General features: G+C 39.1%; 1 protein-coding gene across 5 annotated transcripts in view; it reads right to left on the reverse strand.

Moving 5' to 3' along the window:
- Positions 1-5369: 5369 nt before the first annotated feature.
- Positions 5370-19471, reverse strand: part of KCNQ5 (potassium voltage-gated channel subfamily Q member 5) — a 297146-nt gene continuing 283044 nt past the window's right edge. For 4 of the 5 annotated variants that reach the window (XM_086461473.1, XM_086461471.1, XM_086461470.1 and 1 more), the window contains 4 exons: positions 17255-17363; positions 9193-9324; positions 6699-6825; positions 5370-6311 (listed from right to left, as the gene is read on the reverse strand). In XM_086461473.1, the coding sequence (XP_086317599.1) occupies positions 5370-6311; positions 6699-6825; positions 9193-9324; positions 17255-17363 (1310 nt within the window). The remainder of the gene's footprint in view (positions 6312-6698; positions 6826-9192; positions 9325-17254; positions 17364-19471) is intronic. The other variant, XM_086461472.1, reaches the window with a different exon arrangement.

Consider the following 19471-nt stretch of genomic DNA (forward strand, 5'->3'; position numbering starts at 1 on the left):
GGCAGTGTTCACATAGCCTGTGAGTACAAATGGCTGACGTAGAAAATATGCCTTTCTGGAGACTGCATCTTTGAATTTCAATATCTAAGATTGTGTTCATCAGACAGGTAGGGGTCACCTATACATGTAAATATCTTGCTCTGATTTTGAAGCCTTCATGGAGGCAGTGACTTCACCGCAAGAACAGGTTTTCTGTATTTAATACTTTACACTCAAATACTGAAGCTTGACTTCAGCAGGACTGCAGGAAGAGCAAAGTGGGAAAGAAGGCTGTAGGTTGGGTGCAGTAGCATTCTAGAGCAACTTTCATGATTCAATGCAGAGGAAAGGGCTTCACCTAGGCTTCAAGTTAAACTGAAGTGGAAGACGGACCTTCCCTGAGGAATCCTGCTCCTCACGCATGCCCCTGATTGCGCATCCTGAATCAGTTATTGTTTATCTAACAGGGAAGGTAATAATAACTTCCAAACTAATTTCCAAAGAGGTGCTGAAACATCTTAAGTTTAAATAAACTCTGCTGTAAACAGTTACCAGAAACTGAACATATCAGACTGGTTTGTGTGCATTTTATTCTAGTAAACTTCCTTTGTGGTGTTTTGGTCTATTTAATTGAAAATTACAAAACTTCAAAAGGAAAACAATGAACAAGTTTAAGTTTTTTTTCTTGCCTGATATGTGCTAACACCACACAATCTTTTATTTAAGGAAAAAAACACCAAACCAGTAAGCATGGTACTTTTCAAATAATTTTTATTAACAACAATATGGATTCAACTTTGTCAAGAAGTTACAATTAACATTGTAATGTACTGGCTAATGTTGTTGCAGTGTCAGTGGAAGCAGCCTTCATTCTTTCTAAGCCTGTTAACGAAACTGTCTTTTTTATCTTTCAAAGAAGTAAAAAATGCTTCCAATAGCAGATGATATTGGATATGTCTGGAATTGACCTTCGTGTAGCCACAGCGGAACGAATGGCCACATTTGCATCCAGATGAATGAACAGGAAAATATTACATGCTTCCACTGACGCTGCAGGGGACAATTCTTATTTCAAAAACCAATTAACCTTTTTAGATAGTGACAGAACTTTGTGTGATGTTGTAATCCATTTGAATTAAGTCGATTAACACACTTGAAAAAAATGTGAAGCAGAAATATCTGGGGCAAATTCTTTTCTGACCTGTATTTCATTCAAACCTAATGAATCCAAAAGGATTGCATGACATATGAGTCAGGATAAAAGTTGGCCCAGAGAGGCAAGTTTATTCCTGGTATAGGTGGGTTCAGTTCCCTTAAGGTCAGTGGAATCGAACCTTATTATCTCAATGGAGGCTGAACTTCACCCAGCTGGGCAGTGAATTCATTGAAGTCAGTGAAGCCATCCAAGAATGAATTTAGCCTCAGGTGTTTAACCCTTTTTTCATTCCTTTGCTGTTATATTTTATTTTCCTGCTTACTTCTCTTTTCTGATTATTCTCCTTTTCTCTGTGCTTTTTAAAAATGTCCCTTCTTTACTTTTTACATCAGTACTTTGTGTGTTATTTTTTTATATAGTCAATGTGACATGGGTAAATTCAACTAAGTATTAGTTTCCTCAGGAAATAACTGGAATATTACCATTTTCACTTTAAACAGATGCCCAACAAAATAAGGATTTGAATCTGAGCTCCCGATTCAAGAAAAATTCTTGAATTCCACAGAATGAATGAATTTCATAGAATTTTTGCTTGAGTAAGGATTGCAGGTCCCAATCCAGAAACACTACTGTACATCAGATGTTCTACTATACATCAGCAATTCAGTATGATTTGACTTGTCACAGAAGAGCAGGTGAATTACTCATCACCATACTATAATGAGAGCAGTCACTCTAAGCAGGATTATCTCAAAAACATATGGAACAACCGTGGGCACTGTGAATAAAAGTGTATGATCTTTGCAATCTTGAACCCTAGGCTAAAACACCATATTCATATTTAAATAAAAAGTATAGATCATATAAGCCAGGAGCAAATACAAATTTTTAAACAAATAATAGTAATAATCAAAACTATTCTTTCAGTTCTCTTTTCAATCAGGTACAAGAAACATGCTGATCAGAAAACAGTTATTTGGATAAGGCTTAATTCCTGAAGCTCTTACTTACGTTCAAATTCTGTCTTCAACAATCCTCAAGTGGATTGTAAATCAGAAAAAAAAAGTGTCCTTTGTCCCTACTCATGAAGAATTCTTATTAGCTGTCATGAGCTGGACTTTAATATGCAGCTCAGGACAAGACTTGAAAAGCCAGAGAGGTCCTTTCGTGAAACCAGTGAATGACTGTCAGTCATGACACTGTCTTTTAAAGAGAGAGCATAGAGACGGGAAACTTCTCATGAGGAAATATGAGCAAAGCTTATAAAAATCCAAACAAACAATTCTTCCTCTCCAGAATTTCATATATTCACTACTCTTTCTATTTTCTATCAATATTATGTTAAAAAATTCCTATATGATAAGACTTGCAGCTACAAAAATAATAATGGTGAGCATAAAAGAAAAAAATTAGGATTTTAAATCATAATTTGAAAACATACTATCTTCTGGATTTATTAGTACTTTGTAAAGACATTAACATTTTCATACATAATTTATAGAACTCATTCTTTTGTGCACAAAATTGTATTAAATAAATTAACTTAAAAGTAGAAGGACTCAAGCATGTTGTTTAAGGCAAAAATACCAAGTTTCTGTGAGATAAATTATCAGCAAAACCCAAGGCCCTGTTTCTGTGCAGAATCAGTACAGACTAGGCCAATGCTCAGTTCTCCCATTGATGCCTGCCAAGCTCAATGGGTGTGCAACCACCTGCTCATGGAGATGAAGGTGGAAGAGTGGTGTCCAATTCATGATGCCTTGATTTTTTGATCTCGTCAAGGAGGGGAAGGGAGTTTCGTTACTGACACACAGTTGCCATGTGCCCCATCTCTTGCTCCTTAACTGAACCTAAGTGCAGGTTTATGCTTAGGCCAGGAGGCTTCATAAGAAAGGCAAGAAAGGCACCATAAACAGTTACGAAAAAGAAAGAAAAGCCTAGAAAAAATTTTGGATAGTACTTTAAACTTACAGATCTGTCTGGATAAACTGCAGACATTCCAATAAATTAACAGATAAATGAACTGAGATGTGGAAAAACCCTATTTATCCTCACAAAATTACTGTTGTAATCAGGCTTTAGTATGATCAGACTGCACATAAAAGCAGGAAAGGCTGAATGTGGTAAATTAATGGCAAATCAGTGGTGAGGAAATTGTGCTTCAAGGTGTCTTTCAGGATCTAACAGCTGAAGTTTGCTCCGGCGTAAGCCATGGAACACAGTGTACCATCCGTGGACCCCGTAAAACAACACAATATATACACTCTACAGTTTGCATGTACTTTCACATAATAAGGTTGTCATGTAACATCCAGGAATACTTCTGTAAAGGAAATATGGAAGCAGAAATTACAATGGTTTCATAGTAAACAGATCAAGTCCTTCACAATACAATCTACAGCATTTAGCCATGGTTAAGACTCGAGTGACATGTTTGATGTACATAGTAAGTTCCCAGCAGTTCTGGGCCTTGAGAAAACACTGCCCTGAGTGAGCTGGCACTGGCACCCCCATATATTCGGTGTTCTGGCTGCTAGAGGGAAGCTGAGCCCAGGTTGGGTTGTCTACAAGCCAGTGGTGCAGGTGGGGTATAAATCTCCGGGGGGGAGGCAACGCACAGAAACCTCGTTCAGCTGGGAAGAGTGAAAGCCTATTTAGGCTCCACACAGGTTCTCCTAGTGGTGAAGCCTTGCTGGGGATGTGCAGGTAGGCACTAACACTGCTCCTGCGTCTTAGCAGAAGTGAAGTGTAGGTTAGGATAAGAAAAAAAGAGGATGTATCAAGCAGGAATGCTTGGTGTGATGTAGGCTTTGAATTTGAAAACTCAGGTATTAGGAGGAAGGAGTCTGAAAGTCCTTTCTTGGAAACTTCACAAGAAATGACTGCAGCTGGGCCACAGTGTTGAACTATAAGAGTGTGGTCACTTTCCTATCTTTTCTCCTCCCCTGTCTTTTAAAAAGCAAATGAACAAACACAAACAAACAAACAACCCCTTGCCTTCAGGTTTTTTTTCAGTTAAGGTGGTCTTCCCTACTTCTATTTCCATTTCTGAATGCCTATATGGCTTTTTTTTTTTTTTTTTTTTTTTTTTTTTTTTTTTTTTTGGAAATAGCACTCAATATCTGTGATTTACAGGCTGGATTTAAAAAAAAATAAAATCTTTTTGCCTCTTTACCTTCTTTGTTTTATTTTCTGCGATCATTTCCCCTCCTGCCCATCTGAATACATATTCTTTTTTTTATTCATTGATTGTGTTATCTTTCTCTCTTCCCTGTTCTGTCCTCTTTATCTTTACTCTGTATTTCAGTTTCTCATTTTCCCTCCTTTCCCAGCCTTATGAAGTGCTGTCATGGTTGGGACTGCAAGGAAAATTGCCAACATTTCCACAGAAGGAAGTATTGCTTCTACAATAAAGGCAGTGCCTGCTTCCTTCCCTCACCTACTGCTGCCAAAATGTTTCAGATTCACAAGATAGCTCCTCAATGAGACTGGAAGAAGGAGAGATTCCCCTGAATTTTTCGTGCAATCACCCAGGTTATCCACTTCTGAGGCCAGCTCCAATCCTTAAAATACAAACTTTTCATAGCAAAATTATGTTCTTCTTATAAAGAACAACATGATAGTGGTGTGTCAGGTACTTTTGCCACAGCACTAAATCACCAAAAATCGGATGGATATTAACATACTGTTTTTCAGAGTTAAAAATATCTGATCACTGATGAGCTAATGTGTGTATCTTGCAACTGGCAGCCATTTCTAATCTCATATTACTGGTTTCCTTGGTACCTTGCTAGCAGCTGTAGATAATTTTTTTGTTGTAAACATAAACTATCATCTAAATCAGGACATTATATATATATATCTAATTAGTTCAGAAGCAAAGTGCTTTAAACCTTACGATTTTTACTTCTGCCCTGTAGAAACGGCACTAGGTCTAAATGCTCGAATTTTTGCTTTTTGATACATCCTGCAGCATCAGCTTTGTAGGCAACTCATTATTTAAACCTACTGTACTACATGAAAGGCTGCCGTACTGTAGGTGTAAATTTGAATGTTAGCCATCACTTAAACATGCATTTTCATGCAACTAGGAGATATGGGCTCATTTGACTGCTTTGCAGATTCATCCTGATTTTTGTGATTTTATCTTATTAAAAAGGCTTTCAAAACAGTTCATGCTATGATATGTATGACTAGAGGAATGACCCAGCCAATGAAGAAAGCCCACAAGCTGTTATTTAAGTTTGACGTGGAGCAGATTGAGTGCTTCTGTACCGTCCCCTGGCTTGCAGATGCTTTGAGATGATCTTGATATTCCAGTCCTTAGAGAGTCAGCAGAGAGAGTTGTTTCCACTAACGGGCGCGAGATGGCTTCAGTAGTCTCTGTTCCTGCCTCTGTCTCCAACTCTTCATCAGTTATAAATAATTTTGACTCCCTCCATTTGGAGTATACGTCTTGGCTACCTCTGGAACCACTGGAGTCACTGCCAGCAATCTGTACATTCAGTTCTTCTGTTGATTGTATAAGGTTTTGTACAGATAAAGATTTTCCTAAATCCATTCGCACCACAGGTTTAACTGAGAGCAAAGGTTCCCCTTCTGTATCCAGACTTTTTCTCCATATGAGATCCTTTGTCGCACTGGGCTGTGCAACTTGTCCATTATCCTTCGATGCAACAAGGCAAGCGGTGACATCGGAAATATTTTCCTGTGTGGTTACAGGAATAATATGAACGGGCTCAGGCCTATTGATATGCTTCATTGATGAGAAAGGTGGTATTTGTAATGTTGTTGGAGTTGCTGGCTTGGTTGCCTGGTTTATTTGGTTTGATGTATTATTAACTGTTGCAGGTCCATCGTTTGGCACTTGCGTTGCTTGACTATGCATAGCTGGACTAAAAGCATAGTAAGCTTGAGTGCTAAATTCATTTGGTGTCAGTATAAGCTGTAGGCCACGAGGCAGATTGGCACTAGCTGATCTGGATACACATCCACTAGTTTGTGCAGAACTGGACAAATCTTTGCTGTCTGATGGACTCTGATAATCAGAAGTCTGCTCACACTCAAAAGCTGGCATTTGAAATGAAGCCAAAGTGAGCGCAGATGCAGATCCTTTTCGCAAAACTTGTTGATAAATGTCTAACAGACAGTCCAGTTTTGACTCAATGGATTGTACCTATAGGAGGAGAGGAAAAGGTTAACATTAATGCCAAATACTGATTTAAAATATTTGGAACTCAAAGGGAAAATGGGACTTCTGAAGAGAAAAATGGAAGGAGCTTGGTATACGCTATTGACCCTTGAAAAATAATGTCAAAAGCCATGCAAATTTTTCATAAGCATGCTGATAAAAGGGAAAAAATTCTAGTAGCCTGCAATTTTTCCTTACTACTTTTCTGTACATGGAAGACAGTTAAGGTAATACGATTCATATCAATTTTATTTGAACATGTAAATGAAGCAGATATTAGAAAAAAAATATTTTACCTGTTCAGCTCTTGAAACTGGCAATAAAATACACAAAAGATAGAGCAAGAGAAAGCGACACAGATAATCACTCTACCTGTTTCTCCACCTTGACTACACGCCCTAACATACTGAGGTCATCAGTTGTCTCATTCTCTGCAGGATTCTTTTCTCTACTTCTTTTATCTGCTGTGATTTGTCCTTTCCCAAGAATTTGGTCAACACTGTAAGAGAAATCAAAAGCTGCTGTGATACCTGAAAATGGTAATGATATGGAAATGTTTGCTATATCCATACATTAAAAATTAAAACCACAGTACTTCAGAAAAGTACTTGAGAAAGAAGATAAACAATTTTATTAATTAAGAAAAAAAAGAGTGATTTTTGAGCACTTGAGACTTCTTTTCTTTTCTGTTGGCCCTACCAGGGGCCAGAACTTAGCCATTGTCTGGGAGAACCAGGGCTAGACTTGCTGAGAGGGGGAGAGAGGAGGTGGCCTCTCCAGCAGCCTGCTGTTGTGGAGGAACAGACAATACCAGTGCCACCCTCAGTTCTCCTGTCCTAACAGCAGCATCAAGTCCTGGGGAAGTTGTCAGGAAAGGAATCTCAACCCTGGTGCTGGTAATGATACACATGATGCAGTGTTGTCTTTTTTTTTTAAAAATTATTATTGCTGGGAATCTAGACTTTAAAAACTACATAGATACTACATTCCCAGTAGTTCCCAATTTCTTTTATTGAGCCCTGATGGGATGCACCCACGAGTGTTGAGGGAGCTGGCAGATGCCATTGCAAAGCTGCTCTGCATCATCTTTGAAAGGTCGTGGAGGACAGGAGAGGTGCCTGAGGACTGGAGGACAGCCAATGTAACTCCAATCTTCAAGAAGGGCAAGAAGGATAACCTGGGAAACTATCGGCCAGTCAGCTTCACCTCCATTCCTAGGAAGGTGATGGAACAACTCATTCTGGCTGTTATCTCCAAGCACATGGAGGAAAAGAAGATGATCAGGAGTAGTCAGCATGGATTCACTAAGGGGAAATCATGCTTCAGCAATCTGATAGCCTTCTATGATAAAATGACTGGCTGGGTGGATGAGGGGAGGGCTGTGGATGTGGTCTGCCTTGACCTTAGTAAGGCCTTTGACACTGTCTCCCATCACATGCTCATAGGTCAGCTTAGGAAGTGTGGGATACACGAGTGGACAGTGAGGTGGGTTGAGAACTGGCTGAAGGACAGAGCTCAGAGGGTTGTGATCAGTGCTGCTGAGTCCAGCTGGAGGCCTGTGGCTAGTGGTGTTCCCCAGGGCCTGTCTTATTCAATATATTCATCAGTGACCTGGATGAAGGGACAGAGTGCATCCTCAGCATGTTTGCTGATGATATGAAGCTGGGAGGAGTGGCAGATACAGCGGAAGGCTGTGCTGCCATTCAGTGAGACCTGGACAGGCTGGAGAGCTGGGTGGAGAGGAACCTAATGAAGTTCAACAAGGGCAAGTGTAGGGTCCTGCACCTGAGGAGGAATAACCCCATATATCAGTACGGGTTGGGAGTTGACCTGCTTGAGAGTAGCTCTGCAGAGAGAGACCTGGGAGTTTTGGTGGACAGCAGGATGACCACGAGCCAGCAATGTGCTCTTGTGGCCAAGAAGGCCAATGGCATCCTGGGGTCCATTAAGAAGATTGTGGCCAGCAGGTCGAGGGAGGTGATCCTCCCCCTCTACTCTGCCCTGGTAAGGCCACACCTGGAGTACTGTGTCCAGTTCTGGGCCCCCCAGTTCAAGAGAGAGACAGGGAGCTACTGGAGAGAGTCCAGCGGAGGGCTACGAAGATGATTAGGGGATTGAAGCATCCCTCTTAGGAAAGGCTGAGAGGCCTGGCGCTCTTTAGCCTGGAGAAGACTAACAGGGGACCTTATCAGCATTTATAAATCTCTAAATGGTGGGTGTCAAGAGGATGGGGCCAGACTCTTCTCAGTGGTGCCCAGTGACAGGACAAGGGGACATGGGCACAAGCTGGAGCACAGGAAGTTCTGCCTGAACATGAGGAACTTCTTTACTCTGGGGGTGACAGAGCACTGGGACAGGCTGCCCAGGGAGGCTGTGGAGTCTACTTCTCTGGAGATATTCAAAACCCATCTGGATGTGTTCCTGTGTGACCTGCTCTAGGCTAACCTGCTTTGGTGGGAGAGTTGGACTAGAGGATCTCCAGATGTTCCTTCCAACTCCTACCGTTCTGGGATTCTGTGTGAAAAGAGAAAGTCTGGGGTGGGAGAAAGGCAGTTCTCAATGTCAACCTCACCCTTTTAGCACTCCTGACTAAATTCCTTGTTCATGACTTAACAGATTAAGGATTACCGTTTCTATTGTTCAGACTTCCATTTTCTGGGGGCAATTTAGATACATGTTTTTTTGTTTGATTTTACCCACAATGTAATTTCTGGTTCAGCTGTGTTTACAGAATGAGAGGCTGGGCTGAAGCGTGGATGGCAATTTGTACCCAAATATAACACAGAAATGTTAATCGTTACCAATATTCATTATGCAGTGAGTGACATAAGATGCTTACGCAGAGCAGAAATTATTCTTTCCTTACCGTGTCTGAAGACTCTTAATTCTGCATAACATGTCTAGATGACCCGCTGAATACTGTTCAATGACATCTTTGACATCATATGGACGAAGTGTTTCCTTAAACTTTCTCTTTGCAACATGAAATTTCATAATTCTATGGGGAAAAAGCATTTTACAGATTGATCTTCAACAGTTGTGAAACAATACACTATATTCCACTGCCAAAATTTGAAAGCTAATTTTCAAATGGAAAATATTTTCAATACAGCTTGTGCAAGTGAACTTTTCCTTTTACACAATTATTTTTCTAAGTACAAATGTTTAACTACAAATGTGTTGTAGCTATGCCTTTGAACTGTTATTTAAAAGAGATCCGGTAACACTATTTTAAAGAGTGCAGAGCATGTTTAGTTTATGAGAGTACACCTATTTGTCTTTTTTTATGCTAGATGCCTGATACGAAAGGTACTGAATTACATGCTTAACTCAAACCTGGGCTTAGTCCCACTGATTTGAGTGGGATATGCTGTAAGCTACATTTGTGCTTAAGCTACTCCTGTCCTTGTTAGAGGAAAGATTTCTCTAACAAACATAAATAATGATATTCTCTTTCTGCTGCTCATTTTAAGTTCTTTGCTTTCCATTTTTGTAAAAAATTTAAATTAATGCACCCAATTAATTTTTCATGGTTTTATTTTTAATTAACATTCAGGCCTAAGTATTTGTTCTTCATTTATTTTCCTGACTTAAGATAAAACTGCAGGGTAAAGAGAAGTTTTCATGTTTGTTCCATATTGAAATCTATGGGAATTATTGTTTAATTAGCATTGGTGATTTTTTCCTTGAATTTTACTGCAGAATAGTAAGTATCAGACAACAGTAAATATCAAAATTGATGAATGGCATATGTTTTTTATGTAAGACTTGCATAGGTTTCTGTGATGCTTATGTGAATATGTGATGTCCACTGAGTAGCTCTTCTTAGAATGAAAAGTGTGATATTAAATTGCAAATTTGAAATAACAGGAATGACAAATTTGGAAAGTAACTGCAAGTGAGGTGATTTTCCAGGTCAGCTGGTAAAACCTGCAGTTCTTGGTTTACATAAGAACTGCAGAAGAGAGAACTACGCAAGAACTGGAGAGAAGCCGAGGGATCAGGTGTGTTGGCCATGCTGGTCTGTGTTACAGAGCTTACAAATCCCCGTTAGGGCCAAACTGCTGATACTTGCTATCTATTGCAATCAAAAAAGCAGAGACAGTAAATTGATATCCTATTCCAAATGCCAATATTTCATGCTAATATATTCCCTCCATGTTTACTATGATTTGTATTTAGCAGCTGTAAGGCAATGAATTCTAGTAACAACCAAAACATGTCTCTCACTGTGATAAAAATAGATTAGTAATGCTTTAGTGGAATTTAGGAAAACCATACTTTGTATAGTTGGGACAGACATTATGATAATAGGTATGCACAGTCAGATTAGCAGTATATAGTGATCCTCTACTGATTTCTGTATCATACATAAACATTCTTCCAAATAATATCAGGCTTTTCCCACAGTGCTTAGGTTGTTGATATTTCCCATTCTGGTAACTTCTAGTTAAAAATGAGGTTGCTTGTCACTGGTATAGAGCTTGAACTATGATTCTGATTATAGAAATTAAAAATGGAAAAGGCCCGTTAGGAGTAATCCATCACCTTGACAGTTCAGGACTGATCTCCATGCAGTTTTAAGTATGTCAGATGATGCACTTCCCTCTTTTCCATTGTCAGCCAGTTCTACAGACTAATGGCTTTTGGCATCTTTTGTGATCTGAAGGCCTCTGAAACTGGGATGCAGTTTTTTTTTTTACTTTAGCTGTCAAATGATGCCAAGGTTTCTGTTCATAATAGTCTGACAGCACAGACATTCTCCTGGAATCTAGTTCTTTATTCAGATTACAAAGAATAAATGGTATAGCTGACACAAAAGAAAGTATCATTCTTTTGTTATTATTCTCACTGTTTTGGTGGTCACAATTTTTTACTTCATGCTCTTGATAAAGCAAAAATATGAAGCTCTACTAGAAAAGCAGAGCCAGAGGATTAATAGCATAATTGAAGACAACTGAATTTACAACAACTGGGTGATTTTACAAGAGAAGAGACAGAACACTAATTTTTAGTAGCAGTCAGAGAAGCTTCTTAATCAGTGTGCACAAAAGTCTTCATTACTGCCTCGCAGCTTTACAACAGTTTTTGTTGCTTACCAAGGCAGTTTGTTCATAATATTCAGAAATCAAACACTGGATTGAAAGCATCATGGCTGTATCAGTGAGGTGTAACTACTATTTCTGGTTTAGATATTAGCTCACATGATGCCATCTTAATTAACTTCAGCAGGGTTTGGAACAGACCCATATCGCTTACTTCTTTTTGCTTCAAATATATAAAAATTTACATAAACTGTGCAAAAGACCTGAAGGGTTATAAAATACTGGTATTTTAAAAGCCTGCAAGTGAATTAAAAACCAGAAAACCTGCATTAGTTGAGTGAGTGTTGGATCCTAGCAACTACTTTGCAGTTATTAAATTTGGTTGATTCACCATAGTTATTTACTGTCAATTTTAAAAACTCAGTTGGCTTTCTAGATCTTGAAATAACGATGTAATTGAACTTGATAGGGTTGAATCCCCAACCTGAAAGACTATTACAACTATTTAGAGCATACTCAAAAAAAAGAGTGAACAAAAAAAAGGCTTTGAGCTTCCTTCATTTGTGCTTCTAGAACAAAAAGTTGCCTCTTCTGGTGTGTTGCTGTGTGACTACAAACGAAGGGTTGAGTTATGCGGGCACAGGTGGGTAACCTGTCTGTACAAAAAAGGGAAAAAGAGCACAAAAGTTATTCATCCCCCAAGTATTTGAAGCACCAGCCCTTAACACACAGGAGGAAGGAACAGGGAAACTGCAGCTCGGTCTGTCTTTTCTGGTTATACCACAAGGGGGCAAACAAGACTCATCAGAAACTGAACGGAGCCGCCACTGGCAACCCTGAACTGCTAGTACTGACCAAGCTGCAGTAACTGAAAGTGAGAATTAACCCAAAAGAACAAAACCGTGTAGTCCCCATGACTCTTTAAAACATTATTTGTATTTTTAAGTCGCTGTGTAGCGAGGTGTTATTTTATAACTGAAGTCTAATGTGACAGACAATACACGGTTGTAAATCAACCTGCGTCACAAGTGTGACAATTTTTTGGTGAGAATTAGCCATAAAAAGTAGCCTATTTCAATGATGCATCCAGAGGATGGCAGAAAAAAAAGTCTTTTGCATTGAATTAGACCAATATGTCAAAGTGCTTTGTCTGTAGTTAACATCTAAATCACAGGTCCCACTAATCTTTACATGCCCTGGTAATTTGATAGAAAGTTCAGGTCCAATACCAACTTTTGTCTTACTGACCCTTAGCAGCCAAAAGCAGCATCCATTTCATTTAACTCTTGTCAAATGCAGGATTGGCACTGATCTAGAATTACAGTGTTGTCTGAATGTGCAGGTTGCATATCTTTTCGGGCACTTGGAGCATTTTAATTTCCATTCATGTTGCCCCTTCCAGTATTAAAAGCTGTTCTGCTTGTCATTAACGCGCTTTACTGAGACTGGCACCGAGTCAGAGCATCTCTAATCCTCTGTGCAGCCCTGTCATACTCATGTTATTTTTTTAAGCCTGTAGCTTGTCAGTCTTGTCACTATCTCAGGAAGAAATGGAGCTTCATACTACTGGGATTCATGTAAACTCATACATGGTTACTGCTTTGAAGAGTAAAAGACAGGTAGGTTGCTTTACCCATAGCTAGATGGGGTGACCACAAGTTGCTTGCTCACTACATCAGGAAAACAGGTGCACACAGATCTAGTTGTGCTGGTTCCTCCATCTCTCTACTCTTACCTTGCCAAATAACCCTTCTTCCTGGTAAACTGCAACATGCAGAAGAGATCAGGAACCAATACAGAAAGGCCAACAGACAAAGGTGGTTGAGAGATAGCTCCGCTACATATGGGGTGAGTGGGTCAAAATTGCCTCCTCTTTTGGGTTTTGACCTGGACTAACCCATCCCCTAGAAGCCAGAGACACTGTTCTCTCCCTAGCACAGTGGTGTCATAGCCAAAGACACATCTAAGAGCCTTGCCTAGACTCTGAAGACTGTCTGGGCAGAAAATATACAATGTGTTGGGATTTAAAAGAAAAAAAGGATTCTGAAACACCCCCATTAAACAAATTCATAATGGCTGCTAAAAATACATTTTATACAGGTGTAGCAGAAACATTTCAAAGACAACATAAATGGTAAATTATATTTTCCTTCTTTGGCTATTAAATATGTATGCTATTCAACTTACCAACTCAAGAATTCTCACATTTCATTACATTTAGCTACATTTACTGTATTATTTCTTACTAACAACAAATGAAAACATATCTATGCAATCACTAGATTTAAAGAAAGAAAAGACCTCTTAGGTCAGCAAGTTCATCCTCCTGCAGTTGCAGTTATTTCCTATTGCATATTTATTATGCTTCTCAAATCTAATTTCATGTTCCATAAATAGTAAAGTAATTCCATAATTTCCTTTGTGGAGAGTATTACAGAATTTAGGGCCTCTTGCTATGAAAAATTATCAGAGATATTGCAATGTATGAAACAAGGTATCCTCATCTTCTTTTTAGTCTCTTTTATATACATTCATCATTGTAAACTAACAGAGCTGGAAAATGCAATGTTTTTTGTTAGTCTGCAGGATATTAATGGCTTTTTCTTTTCAACAAGACTAGAGCTGGTTGAGTAGTGCTACAGAACCTGCTAGCACGAAGGCTCAGTGTACCGCTAGCAAGCACTGCTTTATGCACTGCTCTGATCCCAGCCAGAGGCTGCGGAGGAGCAGGACTGATCCTGGCCTGGCCCAAGGCATGCTGTGGAGCACACCACGTTTCACTCGCTACCCGTCTGTTCCCTACTCATCCAACATTGTGCAAATGCATCGAGCACCTTTTCCTTAATTTCCCTACTGCCTCAGTTGATCTCTGCGGACAGAGAGTTTGTAGTGGGGGAAGCGGGGGTGGAGGGGGCAGCACAAGAGATGGGCTGTAGAAGATGCAGCCTTGGGGGCTTTGAGAGGAGGCTGACAGCTTGACATGTTACCAGACAGGTCTGCCTAGTGGGCCTTCAACAGGGCTGGTTGGGAGTCCTATTGTTGGCAAGGGCCAATTTCTTAAGAACTTTTTCAGGAAAGGACTATTTTCTCCATCTCCTGTTCTGACCATTTAAAAATGAAAGTTTGGGGGGTTGTTTAAAATGGAAAAGTTGTTTTGAAGAATAAAGTAGTCCTCAGGAAAATATAAGTAAGCAAGCTCAAAACTGAAGCAGTACACTTTGAAATTATCAAAATGAAAGATTATACATAAACCATTTTTTGTCTTTTGCTATTTCAAGGCCATCCAACCTGAGAGTAATCAGCATATTCTAGGCTCCTTTCTCAGAAACCCCCCCGCAGTTCCTTCTGATTCCTAAACTGAGAGAGGCCCTACATCTGTAAACCCACAGGCATGAATTAATTTTACTAATTTCATTTTTTCCCCAAGACAAAAGGACCATTTGTATCATTGTAAAACAATTTGGACCCAGCTCTAAGCAAGAAAAAAATAATTACTCTCCCTTATTGCAATTTTTCAAGGTGATCTAGCCAGAATGGATTCAACTGTGTTTGCTTATATTTGGGGTCTTTTGCATAGTGTCTCATGAAGCTATGCAAGTACCTTCTGTCTTCAATTGCTTCTGTATACCTTCATGAAAGGAAAAACAGCCTCCACCCTCCCCCATTGCCTTTGCAATTCAAAGCTGTTGCTAAAAACAAACGTCAAAATGAGGCACAGAGTTTCCATATAGGCAGATGTTATCATCTTGAAATTCTACAGTTACTATATAGTGTCTCAGATCCTTCTTCAGATGTTTGCATAGATCACAGTGCAGTCAGGTAACAGATACTCTGAATAATCAGAAAGAGGAGTATCAGCTACCTGATGAACTGAATTATTAGTCTCTTGATTTTGAGAGATTAAGGTATAGCATTTAACAGAAGTCTGAAGATCATGGCATATTATGGCTTTACTGATCTCAAACACAGGTGTGTTTCTGAAGAAAAATGTATGTGCTGCTTGTAATCTAGTGAAACACTAACATTTTCAGGGAGAGATGGGAGAGACTTGCAGCTAATAGATAGCAAGTGGAGATGCAGAATTCTTATTCTCAACCTCAGTGGTGAAATGAGTTGGGTTTTGGTAAGTCAAGTATGCAAAGAAAAAGTTGGAGATAATCTAAAAAGTTGATTCTTAATTACTGCATGTCTGAAATAATCAAACTGTTACATCTTTGCTCTTCTTATTAGAACATTTCTGTGGAGAAAGTTTGCCAACTACGTCCTTCACATTTGGTTACTTTCCATTTGATAATTACCAAGAGAACCAAACAAAGATGTAGATGATGCGTTGAACAATCCCCTGGTGCCTTTGAAAACAAGCTCTATGAATTTAGTGTTAAAATGCCAAGTTTATCTTAAGGAATTTGGACAGTATTAAGTATGAGATGACTGTGGTATCACTTGCCAGCACAGTGGCAAGGTGCACTTGAAGCCAAGAGTAGACCAGTCTGTTTAAAATGCAACATCACAGACAAGGATCTTTGGCACCAGAGCCAACGGACTATGCTGATTGTTCCTAATTTGAGCATTTTCCATTTGAAGGAATAGGCCTGTCTTATAGGTGGGTGTCCACTGTGTAGAAGGATTTTTGTCACCTGCTGAAACATTGCTGGCAAGAGATGGCTCTTGGAGGTGACATTTGAGTTGCCAGTTGTAGTGGCTGTGGACACAGACCTGGTATCTGACATGTCCTGTGAGGTCATTTCCAGGCAGGTTGGAAAAATGATTGGAACAGATGTCTGCAAGTGATCTGTCAAGCTGTCTGTGCTAGTAAAAAAGTATTAGGAACAGCCTTACGGCTATCTGCCTTCATTGGCAATCAGTGGAAAAAGGGGAAGGAAATACAAGTAGCCCATAGGTTATCACTGTATGAAATTATTTGATAAAGAGCTTGAGTTCTCTCTTCCCATAGTGCTGAGAAAACTCAGGCGGGAGTCTCCCTGCAGGAAAATATCATCTTTCCATAGGGTTTTGCAGAAATTCCCTGTGGCTGCTGCCTGCCTGGCTGCCTGAAAGAATGGTGCCAGGCACTGATGTGACTGTAATGCAGAGCCAGTGGGGTGGCCCCCAGAAACAACGTCGGGCTTGCTGTCCGCAGAGAGGGAATGCTGCAGCCCTCCTTGCTTGTCAATGTATTCTTTATGGTAGGGATTTTGCCTGTCAGGATTTGCACTTCAAAATATTCAGGAAGATGAAGAGCCTTGGCAGTCTCAGGAGGGCGAATGCTAAGTTCAAGCTTTCGATACAGGTAATTTTATAAGTTTCAGTGCAGTTTGCTACTTTCTTGGAAAAGAAGGAGACTATTAGTTTTAAATTATTTGGGTTATATTTAGTTCAGTGGATAGTGGCAGGCAAGGCTTTGCACAATTGAATGAATGTAATTATTCTGCTGTTACCAGAAGAAAGTTGCAATAAAAGTCATATGACAGACAGTTACAGGAATATGGAAATGCAGTAAAATTCTAAACTTTTAAAGGAAACAATTTTTCCAGGCAAAGTGATACACAATCAGTAAAACTGCATCAGACTGGATTACAGTATTTTGGATTACAGGAAATACAGTGAAAACCAGCATTCATTACTCTTTTTCTTTTTCTGAGTCAAATTGTGTACATTTTTAGACATGGAAAAGCTGGTAACATAACAGATAAAATATTTTAACTTTTAACTTAACCAAAATACTGATGAAAAGGAAGCATAAGCTCTATAAGCATTAGTTATGTAACAAATATAGCCATGTAGTAAGTTCAACTAACTACCGTTTTATTAATTGACATGCAGTTAATTAGTACTGTAATTAAAGAAATCTCAAGTATTTATTTATTCTGTATATTTACTCACCTGATTGCTCTGATGACAGTTTTAAGAGCAGGGGTGAGATCTTCTACTGACACATCACACTGGCACCCTTTATCATCATAAACATCATCTGTTCCAAGACTGGTGTCAGCTGCAAAATACAAGAGCAAACTAAACAAGCAGCATTTAAAAATCTCTTCCTTAGTGTTTTCTAACCACCTGCACAGTGGTTCTGGAAAAATAAGGACTACAAATCAAATAAGACAGAGTTTGATCTGTTTATGAAGTATACAATGCACTTGTGTGTGTCTATGCTTGTGTCATAAAAGACCTGGGTAGTCTCCAGTGTAAATAGTAAAAGTTAGAAAGGAAGAAAGCCCTGCTATTTTTCAAACAAATTAACAGTGGAGTACCACTATGTCCATTCCTACATCTCACCATTTTTCATCACATTCTTTGTCTTAAGGGCAAGTGGTAAGCTAACAGATGTAATGGTAGAAACAAAAAATGCTGAAGTTATATTAAATTGTTATTTTTTTTACCACTATGGATCAACTGGACATTGACGACAAAGGAGAAGATCCATTTCATTTAATAAGGAGGCTGTAGAATGATCCAATGCTCTATTACAGATTAAAACAAATGAAGCACCTTTTTTATCAGAAATGAATAGAGAATGACAACCATCATGGATCAATTGCCACCTTAAACCTGAGAGCCATGTAGGTATTGCAGCCTTCCTTTCCAATAGGAGCTTAAGCCAAGTTACTGGATTTATTTGCCTGAAAAAAAGGATCCTCTACCCTTTCTTAACACTGCCTCTTCAGAGTTACCATTTGAGAATTAGCTAGAAATCTCAGAACTGCCCAGTGTACCTCAGAACAGGTACTGATGCATGACCAAGAAGGTTTACAAACTTAAAATGTGCTGGGATGGGAATGGAGCAAGGAGGGCAGAGTCAGTGGATGCCCATACATCATATATGTCTCGAAGGCATGTGAAGTACAGGAAAACTCTTGACAGTAGGTGATTTTTCCTCCCAAATCATCTTTCTTCAACTGCATGAAGTCCAACTGCCCAGGTGAACTTCACCCAAAGTCAGTGTATTTCAACATGTGTCTCTGCTTCATGAGGAAGAGAGTGTAAAATGAAGAAGTGTCATAGAGAAAAAAGGATGGGATTCAGTAACCCTCAGTAATAGAGGAGATTTCTTCCCAGTCCTATGTCCATGCCTACATTTACGCTGTTATTTAAAACACAGGCTTAGTCATCCAGAAACACTGCAAGTAAACCATTTCAGGGGCTTCTATTATAAGCAGACTTAAAGCACAATCAAACACAAATGATTGCAGGACATTTTTTGCAAGTTCCTTTTTTGGAAAGACTGTAAATTAAAGATGAAAAATATTCTTTGTCAGTCAGAAGTGCCTGGAAATGTCATGGTACCTTTAAAATCTAAGAAGAATGCTATCTTGGCATAAATAGCATTGTACTAGGCTGCATCTTCAGGAACTGGTATTGCTGCATTGTTGTCTTCACATATTTAATATTTGGCCATAATAATTTATTTTGATTACTCTGGCTAGTTTGTTACACTTAATAATGTCTTTTCTTTTTTGACTGTTGCTGTATTGGTACATTCATGAGGAACATCTCCTGTAGCTTTGAAGAGCAGGAGATTTTATCTTTGACAGATCAACTTAATACAGAAAGAAAGATGGTTTATAGCCAAGTTAATAATATCTTTAAGTATACACTAAACAATCAAATGCAATCTTAAAAAAAATCAGTTTTATATTGTAAAAGTGACATTTTCATACAAAACTTTGAAATCTCCCCCTCCATGCTATTACTGTAAGTCATGCCTACAACGATAAGAATGTTTTTTTCTCGCACTCCTTCATGAGCTTTGCTGCTCAGACTTCTCTTATCTTACTGATAACATATATGTCCCTCAACCTATCCTGCCTAACTAACATTTGGATCCCTTCCCAGAAACATGATTAGCTAAAATATGTAATTAGTTTGATAGGTGTACACACTACCTAAACACCCCCCTCTGAAGGTGTCCAGTATTCCATGACACTAACTTTCCAGATGTCATGTCTGATCAGCCTCTTCAGTTACTTCTCCCAGTGCTGAAATCAACCAGCTCATTTCAAAGTGCCATACTAAAACCAGAGCTTTTTATGCTACTGGTATTTCCAGTGGCTCTCTAAGGTTTGAATCTACTCACTTACGCCAGTATGAATTAGGAAT

The sequence above is a fragment of the Leptosomus discolor genome, chromosome 2, assembly GCF_034619465.1.
Source record: "Leptosomus discolor isolate bLepDis1 chromosome 2, bLepDis1.hap2, whole genome shotgun sequence".
NCBI lineage: Eukaryota > Metazoa > Chordata > Aves > Leptosomiformes > Leptosomidae > Leptosomus > Leptosomus discolor.